Source organism: Poecilia mexicana, unplaced genomic scaffold (assembly GCF_051168715.1).
Source record: "Poecilia mexicana isolate PSO_F unplaced genomic scaffold, ASM5116871v1 scaffold_22, whole genome shotgun sequence".
Taxonomy (NCBI): domain Eukaryota; kingdom Metazoa; phylum Chordata; class Actinopteri; order Cyprinodontiformes; family Poeciliidae; genus Poecilia; species Poecilia mexicana.
This window is the reverse complement of record NW_028263391.1, coordinates 2,644,606-2,663,812: the sequence shown is the minus strand read 5'-3', so window position 1 is coordinate 2,663,812 and position 19,207 is coordinate 2,644,606. Positions and strand designations below refer to the sequence as shown.

The 19,207-nt window shown below is 43.0% G+C and overlaps 1 protein-coding gene across 1 annotated transcript in view; it reads right to left on the bottom strand.

Annotated features, from left to right (window-relative positions):
* Positions 1 to 436: 436 nt before the first annotated feature.
* Positions 437 to 19,207, bottom strand: part of mapkbp1 (mitogen-activated protein kinase binding protein 1) — a 41,975-nt gene continuing 23,204 nt past the window's right edge. The window contains exons 4-31 of the mRNA XM_014991371.2: positions 18,675 to 18,732; positions 18,400 to 18,570; positions 18,178 to 18,315; positions 17,913 to 18,095; positions 16,489 to 16,649; positions 15,822 to 16,011; positions 14,102 to 14,236; positions 13,739 to 13,947; positions 13,551 to 13,642; positions 12,806 to 12,931; positions 11,930 to 12,000; positions 11,644 to 11,765; positions 10,832 to 10,907; positions 10,603 to 10,714; positions 10,421 to 10,484; positions 9,963 to 10,091; positions 9,353 to 9,453; positions 9,208 to 9,245; positions 8,405 to 8,545; positions 8,188 to 8,304; positions 7,376 to 7,500; positions 6,621 to 6,748; positions 6,349 to 6,534; positions 5,655 to 5,736; positions 4,010 to 4,404; positions 3,222 to 3,926; positions 2,523 to 2,608; positions 437 to 1,453 (exon numbers count right to left, since the gene is read on the bottom strand). Of these exons, the coding sequence (XP_014846857.2) occupies positions 1,214 to 1,453; positions 2,523 to 2,608; positions 3,222 to 3,926; positions 4,010 to 4,404; positions 5,655 to 5,736; positions 6,349 to 6,534; positions 6,621 to 6,748; positions 7,376 to 7,500; positions 8,188 to 8,304; positions 8,405 to 8,545; positions 9,208 to 9,245; positions 9,353 to 9,453; positions 9,963 to 10,091; positions 10,421 to 10,484; positions 10,603 to 10,714; positions 10,832 to 10,907; positions 11,644 to 11,765; positions 11,930 to 12,000; positions 12,806 to 12,931; positions 13,551 to 13,642; positions 13,739 to 13,947; positions 14,102 to 14,236; positions 15,822 to 16,011; positions 16,489 to 16,649; positions 17,913 to 18,095; positions 18,178 to 18,315; positions 18,400 to 18,570; positions 18,675 to 18,732 (4,381 nt within the window). The 3' untranslated portion in view covers positions 437 to 1,213. The remainder of the gene's footprint in view (positions 1,454 to 2,522; positions 2,609 to 3,221; positions 3,927 to 4,009; positions 4,405 to 5,654; positions 5,737 to 6,348; positions 6,535 to 6,620; positions 6,749 to 7,375; positions 7,501 to 8,187; positions 8,305 to 8,404; positions 8,546 to 9,207; positions 9,246 to 9,352; positions 9,454 to 9,962; positions 10,092 to 10,420; positions 10,485 to 10,602; positions 10,715 to 10,831; positions 10,908 to 11,643; positions 11,766 to 11,929; positions 12,001 to 12,805; positions 12,932 to 13,550; positions 13,643 to 13,738; positions 13,948 to 14,101; positions 14,237 to 15,821; positions 16,012 to 16,488; positions 16,650 to 17,912; positions 18,096 to 18,177; positions 18,316 to 18,399; positions 18,571 to 18,674; positions 18,733 to 19,207) is intronic.

The following is a 19,207-nucleotide window of genomic DNA, read 5'->3' as shown; positions in this document are numbered from 1 at the left end:
CCAGGTGACTAAACCCATCCAAGCACTGAACAGATGCTTAGAACAAATCAATGCATTGATGAAATGATCACTGTCTCACAAAGGGCCATGTGTTTGGATTTTTTTCTCCCTTAATAATAAACACTTTCATTTAAAACTGCATTTTGTTTATTTGTATTGTCTTGATTAATATTTTAATTGGTTTGATGTTCTGAAAAAAAGGAAATCAATGAGGTGGCAAATACTTTTTCAGATAACTATGTATCAATTTTATACATTTCTGAAGACCTGCTTTGACTTTGACATGTCAGAGCTGTTTTTTGTGTTGATTTATTTGAAAGAATGAGTCTGAAATCTAACGTGAAAAAAGTGAGCAATCCTGATTTCTGATGGCGCTGTGTGTGTTGTGGCACAGTCAAAGTAAAGAACTAAGAGTTAAAGAAAGAGAAGATCAAAGTAAAATGTGAAACTTTTATTAAACGTGACAAAAACAACAGGAAACAGGACTCTGACGTCTCTGTGAACAAAGTTCCCCAGCTCTGACCCGACAAAGCCCCGTAGTGTTTGCCATAAAAGGTGAACGAAGGTGCATTAAGGCTCAGATCAGGACTTCCACCTTAAGACTTCTAAAAACACTCCGGTCTCTTTGGGCCGGCGCCAGTAGTGTAACAGCTCACCAATAAATACAAAGTGTTATTTGATCGCTTCAGGAATCATGCAGATGCAGGAACATTTACATCAATCAAGTCTAGACAAAGTATTGCTCTTTGATCGCTGGTTTTCACTTCCTCCTACTTTACAGTGAGCAATCGTCTGCAAGAGCTTCAGACAGACTTTAAAGGTCCTGGTAATAAAACAAAAACGACAATCTAAAAATGCGTCCAAAAGAGAGTTTGACACTGTTTCTGGGGGCAGCTGGAGGTCAGGAGGTAGAGTTGTCATTCACAAAGCAGAGAGAGAGTCCTTCAGGTCCCGTCTCCTCTGGTTGACGTGTAAACAAGTGCAAAAACTGAGCCCCACGGTGGCCCCCGGTGTGCTTTCTGTGTGACAAAAACACACTGAATGTTCAGGAAAAAAAGAGCGCAGGATGAATGAGGAGGTGAAGTGGTGAGTGAGGCTGCAGCTGTAAGGTTCACTGAACAGTGTCAGACTAGGAAGAATTTTTAAAAAAGTAAGATATTTAAAAGTAGGGAGAGAAAAGAAGTTTGAGTTTAATGTATGGAGTGGAAGCAGCTCAGGTGGAGGTGTTGATCTTCCTGTTGACGGCCTGTAGGAGGAGCAGTGAGTACTCCTCAAGTAGAGCCGCTGTCTTCACCTCCCCCACCCCTCCCATAGCTCCCTCCAGTCCCAGCATGCTGGGCGAGCCCAGAGGGAGAGAGTCCAGCTCTGCCCTCATGGCCTGGAAGGCCTCTGATAGGAGGAGAGACATCTGACACTGGCTGGGGGAGGAGTCATCTGCCGAGGAGCCGCTTACCTGGAACAACAATCTACATGTTAACGTATTAAACACTGCAAAAACACGAAACAATAGCAAGTATTTATGCTCTAGTTTCTAGTGCAAATATCTTAGTTTACTTGAAATAAGACAAAGCAAAATTACAAGTAATTTTTCAGCAAGATGTAGAAGCTTGTCTTAATTCTGTAAAATTGGTAAAAGAAAACTACTAGTTCCACTGGCAGATTATTTCACTTATAATAAGATATTTTTTCCATCTTATAAGTGGAAAAAAATTAAGGGTTCACCAAAGCAGTCTGCTGATTACAGACTTTAAAAAGCCTGACTTGCTGATTACAATTTTGGCCGACAGTGATTTTGTTTTTGTCTGAATGTCGCTAAATGTAGCAAGAAAGTTGCTGAGTTGGCAGCAATGACCTGGTGGACCAGTCTGTCAGTCACACCTCTCACTGCACAGCAGAAGAGGACAGTGGCTGATATTTAGACCTTTGCTGAGGTAGATAAGATCAGGGGAAAAGATGGGCTTCACATGTACATATCGGCTGATCACTGATCTCCACCGATGAAGGAAATCTGGGCTGATTTATTGATGGAAGCCCAGAAAAAAATCAGAAGAGCTGATGACTGAAATCAGGAGATTTTCAGCTTGATCAACCCTGATGACTTAAATATACACAATGTAAAAAACAGAGGATCACATTCACAACATTCTTCCTTATGCACAATATTATTATTTTTAAAAAAGACTTCAATTTAGCTATTTTCTGCAAACAGCCAGACTCTATTTTCTGCTCCATGTCAACAAATGGCTGTGATTCATTTATGGGAATAAAGAGCAAGGCTTTTACTTGATAATAAGAAGGCTGAGTGCCGAATGGCAAAGTTGTTTTATCATTTTTAGAGAAGTGTAAGCAATAAGGACTTTTTAAAATCAAACCGTGTTTGAGAGACTTTCAGCAGATAACAGGAAGGCTGCAGATGTGCTTTGGTAGAGGGAATTAAAGTGACAAAATAATGTAACTTGACAATGAGCTGCAGCAGCACTAGCAGAGGAAAACAGACAGTCTGAGCAACATGTGATCATCACCTTCCTGTACAGATGTGTTGCTCTCTTAAAGCATCTCTGCAGCTCATTGGTCAGAGCCTTGCATGTCTCCAGGCTGACCGGCTGATCTGTAAGAGGAGCAGAAACAGGTCAGCTCACTTCCGCCTTCACTTTATAGACAGACAATAAACACAGATCAGCCTGACTGTAGTTGCACAGCAGCAACTACAGTCAGGGGAAAAAAATCATGTCCAATGCATCAGTTATAAAACCAGTGGAGAGCGACCACGTAGCAACAGAAACAGCTCATAACTTTATCTTGTACTTACATGGTCTAATAAAGTCAACAATATTAACTGCGAACACCTTCAGTACCTACATTTAGCAATTGTCTTGAACGACGGTAGGGAAAATACTGCAGTTACTGGGTGTGCTCGATACTCCAGATATTACGGTAAATGTCTGAGGTCTAAACAGGACATTCATGCCTAAGTATGTCAGAAAACACACAGGCTGTGATAGGGTGTCCTCATTTTTTCACGTGACTGTATGTTGTTCACAGAAATACACTCTCATACAAGAGGAGGGAGGCAGCAGAAAAGAAGGGAAAAAAAGGGAAACAGCTAAAACGCCAACAGGAGACACATCTCACCCGTTGCAGAGGGAGAGGAGGAGGGGCGGAGCCAGAGACATGACAGGATGAAGTGATGAAGAAAAAGAGGATGAGAAGGAAGGCCAAACCTGGATCGTCTATGGCGTCTCCACTGGTACCTGCACGAGTCAGAGTGTCCTCCTGTCGGGGCAGACCCACAGGACAGACGGACACTAGGGGAGACGGCTCTGAGGAGGCGGAGTCAGCAGGCTTGGAGGAAAGGGAGAAGGAGTCCAGGGAGATTTTGTCCGGAAGTGGACGGCTGCTGCCTGGGACGCGAGCCTGGAGGATCCGGGAAGAAGGGCCTGCTCGGTTACCATAGCTACCCGCTGACAGAGGCAATGAGGAAGAGGAAGAGGCGACAACAGGCACAATGGCAGCATGTTGGGGCGTGGCCAGAGAGGCGTTGGAGTGTACCACGGCAACGAGAGGCGGGTAGGATGGTGTCTCTTTGAGCTGAGACGCTGCTGAGCCGGACGCCATGGCAACATCCTCAGGCTCAGAGATGTGGAGGTTGTCGCCAATGGAGACAGAGCGGGACATCTTAGCCATGGAGCTGGCAGTGGGGCTCATGTAGGAGCGAGGCGCCGACAATGTCAGAGAGGGCGAGGAAGACTTCCTTGGCGTCGCCGTGGCGCTCTCCTGCTGGGGGGACCTGGGGGAGCTGGAGCTGACCTTTAGATTCCACTGTGTTGTGGACGGGGGCTTCCTAGGGGATGAGGGGAGAGTGGTGGGACGCTGAGGGGGGGCGTCTCTGGACGGACCAGAGCTCAGCTGGGAGTCCAGAGAGTCTCCTGATGAAAGAAGAGAACAGAGAGGATCAGATGTTGAGGGGTGGATAAGGGTGGGCTGCTGCTGGTGGGGGCATGAGGGTTACCTGTGCTGATCAGCAGGCTGTGGACTGACTGGGCCTTCTTGAGCCCTGAGGTCAGGTGGGAGGCAGCTGAAGGGACCACCAGGCCTTGCTTCCCTCTGGGTTCGTCCAAGCTTTGGACCTTCTCCTTCTGTGACGCAGTCTTGGTGGGGGGATTGGTTAGGCTGGTGGTCCCTGCTCCGTCCCCCTGGGGCAGACTCTGACTGTGTGCATGAGGAAGCTGTGATTGGTCCTGGTGAGTCTTTGAGGTCTCCTGCTGGTCCGATGACTCATGACTGTCCTGTGTCCAGCTCTGGATCCCGTCTACCAGGGGCCGCACTTCAGAGACCAGGGGCCTGGCCTTCACCTCTCCCACCCCTCCATGGGAGCTCCACATTGGGGGAGGAAAGTCAGTCCGACTGAGGAGCACAGATAAGGTTCAGTATACAGCAACCCTAGTGTGTCTTTGTGTGTGTGTTTCTGCGTTTCTGTTGACTATGTAATTGCATAATTTGACATTTCAAAAATGAATTCACTTAATGAAAACGCACCAATTTCATTTAGTTTAAAAACAAAAAATGCTTTGCCACCTAGATGAGGTGGTTGTTTTGCCGCATCAAAAGTGCTTTATTTTTGCAAAAACTGCAATGGAAACACTTTTTTGCATTACATGGGTCACATGATCAACAACCCGATGTTGCCACTGACACAAACCATGAAGAAGAACACAAGACACAGTTATTGGAGGATGATGGTGCGGCGTGTTTTTTAACACGGCACGCCATAGCCAAAGCTCCTATAGCTTTAGCATGATGCTCAGTGGGAGCACAGCAAATTTCACGGTCAGACAGAGGAGAAGTGGGAGAGTTGTCCCGTCAGACCGTCAATCTCTGAAACCACACACAAAAAACAACTTGTGAAAGCTTGTTTTTCAGTAGTTTGGTAGACTAGGTTTGATTGCGGACCAAAGTTGCAACATTTGTTACACCTTTAACTGGTTTTTGCTCACTTTCACTGCACTGTCAAATGAACCAAAACCTTTGAAAAACTCGTTTCACCTCTTGTCTGTGGAGGCACTGAACCAAAAACCATGGAAGGTAACAACAAAAAAGCTTTCTCCTCAAGATGGAAACAAAAATGGAGTGGCATCAGATTTTAGCTGTTGGAATTATTATTCTTTTGTCTTTAAAAAAAGATGCCATTTATCCCACTAGCACTGGACTAGTGAGTTTGTTTTGGTTATATTTACCCAGAATGTTTTATTGCTATAGTCCACTTTCTGCTTTTGGAGCGGTCTCTGATCCACTCAGCGTTCACATCTGCATTCAAATCACACTAGAGTTCACTTCAACTGAACAGAGGCCAAGGTTTGTAGATGGACCAGAGTTTGATTATGCGTTCACACCTCCCCAAACGAACCAGACTTTCTAGGCAAAGGGACTGAAGTTCCATTAAAGTGGACTAAGAAGGGATGGTCTGAATGTACTCTAAATTAATCTAAAAGTCAGGAATCTTTTTCCTTCTTCTTCACAATTAATAAAGTTTCAATCTATCAAACTATCTGTCTGACTTTCTGTCTTATGAAGTTGGAGGTTATACAGTTTAAGCAGCGTGGATACTTTCAGAGGGCTCTGTAAGTATTGTGTAATGATGATCAGAGATGTTTTACCTTCCACAGAAGTTCTGGGAGAGGAACCTTGAGGAGATGCTGAGACTCTCACAGGAGCTGTGACACGTCCTGTTTGGATCACCTGGTAACACAAACATTTCACACAACCTGTTGAGACCCAGAAGGCAGATTGTTGTACAACTGTTGAAAGGAACATGTTTTGCATTTATTCCAGCCCTTTAAGCACTGTGGGGAACAGCAGGATGAAGGTCAACAATGTGTTGAAAACAAGAGGTTTCATGTGGAGGAGATGGAACGCTGTGTCAACAGTTTCTAACATCATATCAGATGCATTCCAATTACAAATATGTGCAAAACTTTGTTGATATTCTGCTAATGTTGAAAAAATACAATTTTGCAATTGCAGTGTTTCCAGAATTAAAAGAATTAAAATCACACGTGAATAAGTTTGTTTACACAGTAAGTTATTACAAAACATGCAGTATCATGATACTCCTACTACTTCCTTGCGCCTTCTTTGTTATTTGTGCCAATAGGAACATCTGGTTGTTGATAACCTGACTCGTGCGATGCAAAAAAAGTGTTTCCATTGCAGTTTTGCAAAATCTATTTTGATATGGCTGAAAAACCAACTCATACTAGCCCAAAAACCTTTTATCAAAAAAATTGCAAATTTAAGGTCAGTGGAAACGCAGCTAGTTATCAGCCCAGGCTCTAGAGTGTCATGCTGTACCTGAATCAGACAACTCAGTCAGTGTAACAAAGTGCTCCTTCAGAAAAGCCTCCTGATCTGGAGTCTGAGGGACTGCCTGAGGCATCCCGTCCTCTCGGCTCTCTTGTCTTCCCTCCTCCTCGTCCTCCTCCATCTCCAGCTCTGAGGAGTTCCCATCCACACTGAGAGGTTCTGTACGCTCCGTATCTGGTGAGATCAAAGGAAGGAAACAGAATCACAAATGGCTGACAAAGGATCTCAGCCAGATATCACGGTATGATGCCTTTCCATACCGTCTGCAGCTGGTCTCTCCGGACTGGACAAGGCGGAGCTGAATCTGAGGGAGCAGCCGCTGTCTGGACTGGGTTTGTCCTGCCGGCCATGTGGAGCAGAGGGACACGCCTCTTTCACCTGGAAGTCACTGACAGGTTGTATGGAGGTGTTTAGAAGCTGATCTGTACTCAGAGTGGAAAAGTAGCTGTGCTGGACTTTAGGAAATGCTGTGAATCATTCTGTTGATGATGAAGAGTGACCGCCAACTCCTTCAAACTTAAAGCTGGTGTCAAACAATTATTCAACAAAAATCTTTGTCAGCTATCATTTTAAAACTACTCATGAAACTTCCAAAAGGCTATCCAAGGACAACCAGTGATGATTACATATGTAGCATATGTTTTTCAGCTCTATTTCTAATACTGTATTTTAAAGACTATTTGTCACTTTGGAAGATTACTTGCATTAGTCAAAACATGTGAAATGAAGAGGAAAAAAACATATACAAGTCTGATGGCAGTTTTTGAAGCACAGATGTCCGTGCTCTAAGTGTGGATGGTCAATTACAGCTGTACTCTGCCGGTGAAGTGCGCAGCAGAGCGTAGTGGAGACGCATGCAGTAAATCTGGAGCAATATAAAGGTGGTTTTGTTGCATGAAGAGGTTGTTGGCTATTTTAGAATATGCTACTGTCCGCCAGATACTGGTTCAAAAATAAAAAGCTTAAGAGTGTGAATACTTTAGTGGCGTTCTGTATAAACCATGAAGTGTGTTACCTTCCCACCAGGCTTATTCTGTCCTCCCATTTGTCAGGGAATAGAACTGGATCCTCTCTGTCGAGGCTTTGAAGGGACAGTAGGAAGTAGTCTGGCCTTTGACTGATCTTCACTTCATCATCTTCCTAAATAGATGGAAACACAAAATATCACCTATGAAATACATAGACTCATTATTGTCTCACATTTCACTACTAGCTTTTATTTTACAGAATATATAGTAAAGTAAAGTAAAGTCACTAATGACTTTACTTTACCAAAGTAAAGTCATTAGTGACTTAGAACAACTAGTCCTTTCAGCAGGACACATTTGGAGGCAATCTGGGACACCAGATTGATTTTGGAGTCTGAATGTGGATTTTGTGTCAATCCACGTCAGACCATCTAACAACACAAAACTGTGCTATTCAAGGATGACAACCTGAACTGCCTTTGGACTTCCTGTATGAGACACACTACACAAGTTAAGCTAGACACAGTGCTGGTATTAGGTTGCACTCTTCACTCTTAAATTGTGCAGGTAGTCTGTGGTGAAAAATCCTGGAGCATAAAGATTAGTCCCTAAGAGTGGAGACATGGGATAACTGATGGCTGCAGAATCTCATCCTCATATCTCTCTGGACTGAGACTACCTCAAAGTTAACAAGCCTTGTTTGTTTTCAGTGAGGTAGATGCTGCCCCACATCATCACACTACCTCAACCAAAAGCTGTTTGGCATTGGCCATAAAGAGTTTGGCTTTTTTTTATGATTCCAACCAACATCCTCAAGGTAAAGCATTACTGGATTCGACTGAAATCAAGAGCTTCTCACCCTCACAGAGGGGACTAGAAGACTAACTGTACTCTGCAGCTCATCACTGTTCCGATGAATCATCGGCTCCACATCCTGCCTCCTGGTCGAGTCGTCTGCGTAGGCCCAGGCCCTCTCCTGATTGGACAGGATCAAGTGTAGAAATGTAACAATTGTGTCACATTGTAGGGAGTTTGTTTTCAACATAAAGCCTTCAGCCATGTGGTGTGTGCCTTACTTCCTCCTGCTCCTCCTGACCTTCCAGGCAATATGAGTCCAGCAGCCTCAGGTCTAACATGGATTTCACCATCAGGGCACCGTCGGCGCTCGCTGTCCTCCTTGACCAGCGGCGGCGAGGGAGCGGAGCCTCGGACGTCTCCTGATGAGTCAGAGCACATGGTGTTTACAGAGTTTCTAGTCTGCTGTAAGTTGTTGTCATTATAGGAGAAGATGTGATAAAAAAATCAGCTGGGAAAAATTAGCCAATTTTCAGCAGTCTTAACCGGCAACCGACTCAAAAATACTATCTTTATTTTTGAAACCGATTATTCTATAGATTATTCTGATTCTTTTAATCGAATTTAAAAAATTGCTACATTCTGCAGATTTTTCATTTAACCACCCAAGCCTTTCTAATATATATAATATTAGAAATACATTAAACTATACAAATAAACAATTCTATTACTTTGCCTGACTTTGCCTCCAGTTTAAAATATCCGCTGAGTCATCATTTTGTTCATGTTTTACGACTAATGCTCTCTCAACAGCTCATTGTGGTGGTGCCTCTGATCCTAACAAATACTTAATGACTGCTCACAGCAGGAAGCCTGGCAAATTATCTTGAAAGCAGCAGCTCTTAAAAGGAAATGTGTAGAAATCAAAGATCAGAATGAAACCAGAGATGGGAACTTATTGGTCATGTTCAGATGATTTTTTAGATCAGTTTTAGTTGTTTTTAGGTGTTTACTGCATAACGTTGTGCAAGTTTCTCTCTATGTAACTAAACATGGAATATTAGACTAAAAAAAAATCACTTACATTCCTGATCTCTTTGCTGTCCATCTCATCAGATACTTCTGAAAGAAAAGCACATGAATATAAAAAGATGAGATTACTTGACCACTTTAAGGTTAAAGGTTGTGTTGATAACAAGTCTAACATGAAGATAACGGCAATGTCTGACCTGCAGCCTCCTCCGGGCTGTCTGTGGTGATCCCTCCTTCTTCCTCCTCTATGTCGCTATCAGAGGACAGGTTGACCACACAAGGACTGGGCGTGGCCCCGCTGCTCAGACAGACCACACACAACAACACGTCAGAACACTGCAACATGTTCAACACGTGCAAATCAACTAGAACTGTTCATCCTTTCTTTAAATAAAGTTTCTGTTGAAGGCAAACTTGACTGAATGTTCTTTACTTTCTTGGTTCTCATCTCAACAAGAACCGAACCAAACATGGAGAAGCAGCATTCAGCTTCTATGCAACACAAATCTGGAACAAACTTCTAGAAAACTACAAAACAGCTAAAACACTGAGTTCCTTTAAACCCAGACTAAAAACCACCTGCTTAGAGCTGCTTTTCAACCATAAAAAATGGAATATTGACCAACATACTCAGTGTATATTGATGATTTCGATGATGGCACTCATCAAAATGCAATATCTGTTACTTCTTTCTCAATTGTTGACTGCATGTCGTTTTTATGATGGGATCTGCTCTGTTGCTGAAATGTGCTACAGAAATAAACCTGACTGACTGAACTCGATTGATCAAAGTCGGTCCTGTCTTACCTGGACTTTACAGCCTTCTGCTCAGATGCACTGAAGGAGTTAGGAACATTGCTGGAAGGTCGAAGGTCAGTGAGCCGCTGCCTCATCCTGATGGTCAACTCCGGGTTCAGACGCCACACAAAGATACAGCTGCATGAACAAACACACATGGATCAGTGTAGGTGTTTATGGTGAACGTAAAGGACCAGACACCTCGGCGAGCTCTAGATTTCATTTAGGGGCATCAGAGTAAAGGGGAATAAATAGACACATATGCCATACTTTTAAGATTTTCATATGTGGGAAAAGTTTTGAACACTCTGCGACATTTTTCTTTTCTCTTCAGAGTTTTGCACTAGTTTGCGTCGATCTGTCCTAAAATTGTTACATTGAAGTTTGTGGTTAAGTGACAAATATGAAAAAAAGTTCAGAAAGTTCAGACGCCTAAATATTTTCATAGTAATAAATAGTAGAGGTACCTGTCTCCTGATACGGTGATCAGGTGTCTGCAGTCACTGCTGAACTTCAGCCCCGTTACGATCTCTGAAATACAGACAGGAACCAGTCTCACTATAAGGAACGGCTTTGCTCTGATTTCAGGCATGTGTTCAAAAAGGTAACACAGAAACAAGATGAAGGATAACACACACATTCCACTGACCTGAGTGACCAAACATGGTGGCCACACATTCTCCAGAAAAGAAGTCAAAGATGGAGACATTCTTGTCTGAACAGGAAGTGGCGATGTAGAGTCCTGATGGGTCGATCTGTACCTGAAGAAGAAGAAGAAGAAGAAGAAGAAGAAGAAGAAGAAGAAGAAGAAGAAGAAGAAGAAGGGGATGACCTAGTGTTCCTTTAAAACATCACCATGGCAACCAGCAGTTGATTACCTTAATAACAGTCCCATCCTCCCCCTGAGAACCTTTATACACCTTCTTTTGTTTGGCGCTTCCAATGTTAAAGATTCTGCAGAGATGAAGCAGAAAAAAAAAAACATCATCAGCAGCAGCTCACATACCTGCAGATGAAGGCCCTGAACACACAGACGAGCACAGTATATTTTTGTAAACTATTAAGAACAAATGTGTTTTCACAGGCCAGGTTGCAGGGCTGCAGAAAATGGTGCAGTAGATATGCCAGGCCAATTGGTGGCACTGTAACACTGCCAGAGAACAACAACAAAAAAAACCCAAAAAACACTGAATGGCAGCGCTGGCAGATTGAGCAAGTTTTCCCACAACATGGCTTCTTTTTTGAACATGAGCTGGAAAAAACGAGTCTGGGCAGATTGGTGGAATTTAGGATTTTTTTCACAACATATGACAGGTTTTTATAAAGTAAAATTATGTGTTAATGCACTAATTTTATGCATTTATTTTGAAATATCTAGAATATGTTGAATGTGACTTCAGCAACTATTAGTAGCCACTGGTTCATCAAGTGTCACTGTGTAGTGCTATCGTACAACTGAAATCCCAGTGCAACTTCAATAAAAACAAAAACAAAGTCTCATTTCCTTTTCCGTCCCAGTGAATCTGGGTTTTTTTTTTTTTCTCAAATGACTGGGTGTAACAAACAAGCTAAAGAATGTTTCTTATCTGAAGGTTTTCCCTCATCATGTCTGCCCTGTGAGACTGAAACATCAACATGTACGTCACAGTTTTAGGCCCTGAGGTCTAAACATAGCAGCGTAGGGCTCTACCTGATTTTGCGGTCCTGACAGCCCACTGCTGCGTACTTCCTGGTTGGTTCCACGTCCATATCGTACAGAGTGGTCTTCCTAACAACGTGATGCGTCCGGGTGAACTCCAAACCCTCTCCCACCTGAGAAAGAAAGAAAGAAAGGGAAAAACATGTGAATAAAACTGATCTAGCAGTAAATAGAAGAGATAGACTCTTATTTTGGAATATTAACACTTTTCCTTCTCTGCTTTTTATTTTCCAACATCATCCAGTGATTCTTTGCTGGAAACTAATGTGGCTCCTACCTGCTGAGCTGTGCGAAAGTAGACGCTCTTATCTGCTCCACAGCTGATCATCCACACCTTCCCCTCGTTGGCTGGTGGGATGATGAAGAAAAGTTAAAATCCACAGCAGGGATCACAGGCAGACAGACCAGGGTCAGATTCTAACGGTATGATCAACTTTAGAACAAATTCTAGAGCTTCAGCTTTCAGTCCTTTCCTTTTATAATTAAATAATTTATCTCAGATCCCTCTACAGCAAATAGAAAATCAACAAGGACACAAAGGAACAAAGGGGGTAAGACTAAAACAAGGGAGGATGATAAGAAAGACAAAAGCTAACTGACCTGATTTTAGGACATAAGGAAGAAAGGAAAAGAAAGAAGTGCATAAGGGAGGAAGCAACCATTATAAGGAAAGAATGGAGGGAGGACAGTAAAGGGAATGACAGAAAGAAGTTTTTCTTTTAAGAAAGAAAGAAAAACAGAAAGAAAGGAATGAAGAAGTAAAGAAGGAAAGAAACAGATTTTTAAAAAAAGACAGGAACAAGGAAACAAAGAAAAAAGGCATCATTATCGTTTTCCCATAATTACCCAGATCTGGAAAACAACAAATTCAAGGTTTTTCTAGACTCTGTAGGAACCTTGTTATGGTGAAGAATATGACTCATTTTCTGCTCTACTCTGTTTTTAAAGTCACACATGTAGAACCAGCTGATGTTAGATTAACGACCACCGGCTCTGAAGTGAGCTGCAACTGCTGTTCCTTAACATCTGAAAATCTTTCCATCCAGGTGAACTGCTCTATGTTCTGCGCAAGAAAGGCGAAGCAGTCTTCTGTAAGCCAGCTGAATGGCAGTGCACAGCAGAACACGCCTAACCAGAGTTTCCAGCAACTGACCAGCAAATCTGACGGCAGTGATGGAGGACGAGTGTTCATCCAGAGTCTGAACCAGGCTGTACTCTCTGGCTGCATCCAGGATGTGGATCAGACGGTCCCGACTGGCAGTGGCTAACAGCTGGAGCCCTGACACACAAATAAACACACACGCACACATACACACACAGGATGCAATCAAACACATACAATTTTATGACATAGATATAATTCCTTTTTTATGTGTATGTCAACAAACGTCTCTTATTTCTGATTTCTGATTTTTCTGTAGGAATGATTTTAGTACCGAAAGTTTAGCAGAACTTAGTGTTGAGATTCTTTAATGTTAATTCGAGGTTATCAAATTACATGTCTGCTGTTGTTTTATTGAGTTCACATTTCTGATTCTTTGGATCGTTAATTTCAATATTTGCATTTTATACAGTAATCATTATCCTGCGTTCAAATATTAAAAAACTCCCACACTGAGTACTTCATCTGGTTGACGCACATCTGCTAATGCAGCAACAGTGGAGCAAAGCTGCAGCTCTGACTGCATGAATGTGCTTCACAGTCTTTATGTTCAGGAGCTCCAGGAGCTCAACACAATATTTGCAAATCAGCTTGAAAACCAATTAACATTTTTGCTTTCACTTCAAAATGAAGCACTACTTTGTGTTGGTGTATCATATAAATCAAATCAAACACACCCTGGAGTTTCCTAAATGTTGAAAAGATTTCATGGCAGTGTGTGACTTCTGACTCTCACCAGTGTCTGGTTTAGAGAACTCCAGGCAGAGAATCTCTGAGTCGTGAGCTTGAACATTCAAGATTTCCTCCATGCTTTCCAGATCGTGGATCCTAGGACACACACACACACGTCCAGACACACACATACATCAATCCAAACATATACAGAGCCATGAAAGCTTGGGAGATCTTTTACTATGTGCTTACCTGAGGACTCCCATGCGATCTCCAGAGGCTAGGTGTTTCCCACTTGGGCTGACTCTCAGAGTCCTAATGCCCATTCGGTTCTGGTCCATCTGCTGTCCCTCTGACACAGATGACCCCGCCTTCTCTGAGTTGGCAGCGGCTATTGTGATGCTGTCCATGTCCAGGAGGCTGCTCATATTGTGGTCCACATAAAGGACCTTCTGCAGGTCCTGATGGGGGAGAAGGCAGATGTTCAACTGTGGTTCAGAGGAGTGGTTGTACAGGTGTGTGTGTGTGTGTGTGTGTGTGTGTGTGTGTGTGTGCGTGTGTGTGTGTGTGTGTGTGTGTGTGTGTGTGTGTGCGTGCGTGCGTGTGCTCACGTACGTTGCTCAGGATGTTCCTGTGGAGGACACTGTGTCTGTCGGTGTTCCACAGTCGGATGGTGTTGTCAGAGGAGCAGGTTAAGAAGGAGCCGGGTGGGAGCTGCGCCTCACCTGCTCCTCCTTCCTCTGTGTAAACCTGCAGGAGTCAGAGAGGCAGGATGGGTTACACCCCACTGATCACATGAGGCTCATCAAGGCTCTATTCTAGGACCATTTTTGTTCAACATCCACATGAATTCTCTAGCTCAACCTATAGAGCACTACAAAATATTCCAACATACATATGCTGACGACACACAACTTTATAATCTTGTCACAACTAAAGATGCACTCATCCAATATTAATATTTGTTGTCCAGTTGTTAAAGAAAATTCTAGATTGAGTATCATGACAATGTGTCCAGCTCGTAAGGCCAGATCTATTCAATCTAATTATAATTATTACACAAGGTTTCAAAAAATATCTTTTGGAAGTCGTCTATGTTTTTTCAACTGAATTAGGACTATTTTGCACTGCTGGATCCAAAAATAGCATCCATTTTTCTCAGTCAGGTCAGGTTTTTATTCTAATTTGATGGAGAGAAATCTGATCTTCTGACTAAATTGATGACATTTTTGTGACATTATCATTTCCATTCATATTTCTCATCCAAAAAACACTAATAAGGGTAAGTCGTCTTCATTGTGTTAAATTCTCCGTCTCTTTCTTTCCTGATGGAATCTCTCCTCCTGTTCTATGTTTTTGATCAGATTCTCAGGAAATGGATCCAGATGTCAGAACAAGTCATTCATTTTGACACTCATGTTGCTCCATAGTTCAGAAAGTTGACCTGATTGAGCAAAACCAAAAGTGATTTTTGGATTCATCTCAACAGTTGAAAAACCCCAGAAATTTTTTTGGCTGTTGACCAGTGTTATTTATTTTACATTATATTTAGAATTCAAGAAAGAAAGAAAGGAAGAAAGAAAGAAAGAAAGAAAGAAAGAAAGAAAGAAAGAAAGAAAGAAAGAAAGAAAGGAAGGTTTGTTACAGTTTATTTTTACATGTTTGACTAAAGCAGTAATCCTATTGTTTTTGTCAGTTTCTTTTTTATTTATTTTATATTGGCTGTTCCACTCCTAAATGCACTGACTGAATGAAGTTGAACTATTTTTACATGTTGGCCAAACTTGTGAAGTTGTTCATCTTCTTCTATAGAATTTATCAACAGCTTACAATCTCAGTGCATTACCACCATCAACCAGACTCAGATGTAATCCGGAAACTTTAACTCTTTTCTATCTTCTTATAGGGTTTTTGGGCAGTTGGAAAAAAAAATAAAAAATTTTAGGTGCGCATTACAGTTCACACTCTATTTTGGAACAGAGTGTGAACTGATGCAAATTTAACTCTTTAGTCTAGCTTCCAAATGTTTGATTCATCCTCCCTCAGTCTACCTGTTGGCCTTCTCTCCCAGCTGTGCTCCGTTTATAATCAACTACCTGCATCTTCTCAGTAATCAACCTCCAGTATTTCAGCTCCTCATTGGTTGCTGGACTCTTCAGTTGCTTTTCCTGCCTACTCATTGTTTCAATTCCTTCATGCCATAGTGTAGGATTATTCCAAAGTACAAGGTCATTCCCAGAATCATGACTAAAAGTCACAAGGAAAAGACACAGCTGTTTCCATCTTATTATTATGACTCATATTAGAGCAAGATGAGGAAGAACAGAACACGAACCTCGAGGCCCCATACACAGGATGAGTGGTAGAGGGCCGAGTAGAGCTTCCCTGCCCTGCGGAGCTCCTGGACGTCCCACACATAAAGACTGTGGTCATTGTAGACGCAGGACAGCCAGCGATTGGTGGGGTCGAAGGTCACAGCTACGGTGTCTGGGTAACGAGAGTCTTCGCTGGAGGAGAAAAGCTGACTGAAGAAGAGGAGGATGAGAAGAACAGAAGTAAATAGATTGCTGTCCAGTGATCAGCTGACCTCAGAATGACCTTGTATGAATGAGACCTAAAAGCAGACCGTGAGTCTGACCGTGAGTCTGATTATGAACTACAGGGGAAAAAAACCCTTTTCTTCAGTTACAACCAATAATTTATGTCTATTATACTGGGTTTTATGTATTTAGAGTTGTGTTGCCTTCATTCTGCAACACATGCTAGGACAAGATTGATCAGAGTTCTGGGATGTTGTTGAAAATCATGACTCTGCTTTAAACTTCTCCAGAACTTTCTCCCTGACCGGCTGCTGACTGGCTGCTCGTTCATTGGTCTCCATGACGCTGATGTTCTCCAGTGTTCTCTCACAAACCTCTCAGACTTTCCATTATTCAGTTACTAAAACCAGTTGACAATTATTTCAATAATCGATTAACAGTTCCAGCTTTAGGTGGGTTTACCTGGCTTCCACTACAGAGGCGATGTCAGCGCCCAGGCAGTGGGGGCGCGGCAGAGAGCAGAGGAAGTGCAGGTTGACAGGACTGAAGACTCGTACCGTCCCATCAGAACAACCGCAGAAGATAAACTCCTCGGTGACAGACAGACAGGTGGCCTGAGACGACTAGAGACACACACACACACACAGACAGACAGACATGCTTAGAAACTCAGAGATGGAAACATGTTCCATGAAGCAGCTTAGTTTACTACATGACCGCAGGGGAAAAAGCCAACAACCCTAGAACAGTTGATAAAACAGGATGAAGCCGGCGGACAATGCTGAACCGATGGAGCTCGGTAATCAGAGCGGGTTTATTCATCAGTCGGCTTAGTTCAGTTGGCGAGCCAGTCATGAATGCATGCTTTGATATGAGCAATGAGGGTGAGAGGAAGAAAGTGGGTCTTTTGATATCTTCCGCCCAGTTAGTCTTCGGAGACAAACAATGAACTTTCTTGTGTTGATCTGGGCAGTTTGGCTGGGCGAGCCCTGGATCGCATCAAAATGAGTGAACGGTGACGCTGGTAGCTGTGAGGAGGATTCTCTGTGAAGCATCTCATGATGGAGTATGAGGTTGTGGATCAAAATAAAAAGAAAGTATTTAGAAAATGTTGGAGTGAGAAATGACAGCCTGAGGAAAGTGATTCCAGGTGAGACAGGACTTACACAAGCAGAGTCGATTCTCTGCACAGGAAGCAGAGGGGAAAGCAGAGGAAGTTCACTTTAGAGCGAAATTCACATCACCTCAGCGACACACACACACACACACTCACACACACACACACACACTCACACGCACACACACACACACACACACACACACACACACACACACACACACACACACACACACACACGTATATGCACACACTGCTATTAAGCCAATGACATGCTAGGACAAGATCTGTGCTGCTGCAGCAGGATAAACCTGATGGATCGGCTCAGGAGACGATGGGTGATTTTGAGCGAAACACTGAAAAGTTTTTACACTCCTTGAATGCTTTCATTGATCGACTGATACAGGTTTTTTTAAGGCCTTTCTCTGCAGCTGCTCCAGAGTCACCATGAGGCTGATTGATGCTGTTCTTGTCTTTCAGTCAGGTTAGATGGACGTCCATGTCTTGAAATGTTTCCATGTCCAGATGACGAATTGAACAGAGCTCTGTGATGTTCAAAACTTCGGATGTTATTCTAGAAACTAACTCTGTTAAGATTTAGTGCAACTGACATTTTTGTAATGACAGCACATCTCTTTTCAGCCAAAGGGTGGAAAATAAGAAATCATGAACAGAAAAACAACCCAAATACTGCTGATGTGCATCTACAGAGAATAAAGGAATGTAATTTTTGAAATCCTTAAGATTCCTTAAACATCCTTGGACTCACCCGCAGGTCCACCCACTTGTCAAGCAGCCTTCGGTCATTAAACTCACACAGCAGACCTGAGGAAGTGATGCAGAAGGTGGAGGAGGACTGTCGCCCGCGGCCACATGCCACGTCGCTGAAGAAGTTATTCCGTAGTTCTCCAAGCAGCCCTGAACGGCCCAGCAGGGGAACGGTGGCGTTCAACTGTAGACACACAAACAATGGCTACAGTCTGCTCCAGTTCTACTCTCAGCTGGTCATAACGACATTAGTGTTCACACTGAACCTTGGAGGTCTTGGTGTGGTCCAGGTACCAGAACTTAACGTGTCGGTTACCAGCAGTAACAAAGTAGGAGCTGTCGTATGAGAAGGAGACGGCCGTCACTTTGCTGGAGACCTTATTGGCTGCCACCACCACGTTTTTCTGACCAACACACAAGAGAACATGTTAACAGGTGGGATGAGTGATTGGTTTCCCCCGGTGCCTGCCCACCGGCTGCAGGCGTACCTTCCAGTTCCACACGTTGACCATCATGTCGTGCTGGTAGCCCACGCTGACGATGTACTTCCCGTTGGGAGAAAACGCCACGCAGGACACTCCATATTTATGTTCCTGCAGCTCTGCGACCTGAGCGTGCTCCGACACCTCCCAGACCCGAACCGCTGGCATGTGACCGCTCTGAGGGAGACGGAGCAGGAAAAACAAAAACATGAGAATCATCTTCAGGAAAACTCAACCCTGCGTTCTGTGATGTTTTTATGTGGAGGTCGACAAACACTCACCTCTCCCGTTACGACATATTTCCCATCAGGAGAAAATGCCAATGTAGTGATCGCCTTTCTGCACACACACATACACACTCATCTGATTATAATATGATTCCGATCTTTTAAGTAAATAAGGTAAGGCAATTTTATTTATATAGCACATTTTCAGCAACAATGCCATTCAAAGTGCATTTCATGAGTTAGACAAAATAATAGCAAAAGAAAAACAAAAACTATTCCATAATTTATAAAGTAATAGGAATTTCTCTGGATAAACTAATAGAAAAGAAAAATAGCTTCTCTGGATTCTACGTTTGTTCAAATTCCTGCTCTGGGTTGAGTGAAGTATAAAACTAAATGTTTCTGTTCTGGGTTGCTAAGCAGAATAAGATTAGATACACCAGGAGTTTCTCTGTATAAACTAATTGGAGTTTCTTGGAATCTTTTTGCTCTAACTAATAGGTCTGATTCCTGTTCTGGGTTGAGTGAAGTATATCTATATACTTCACTGTTCAGAACAGTGAACACTCAACTCACCCCAACAGTGA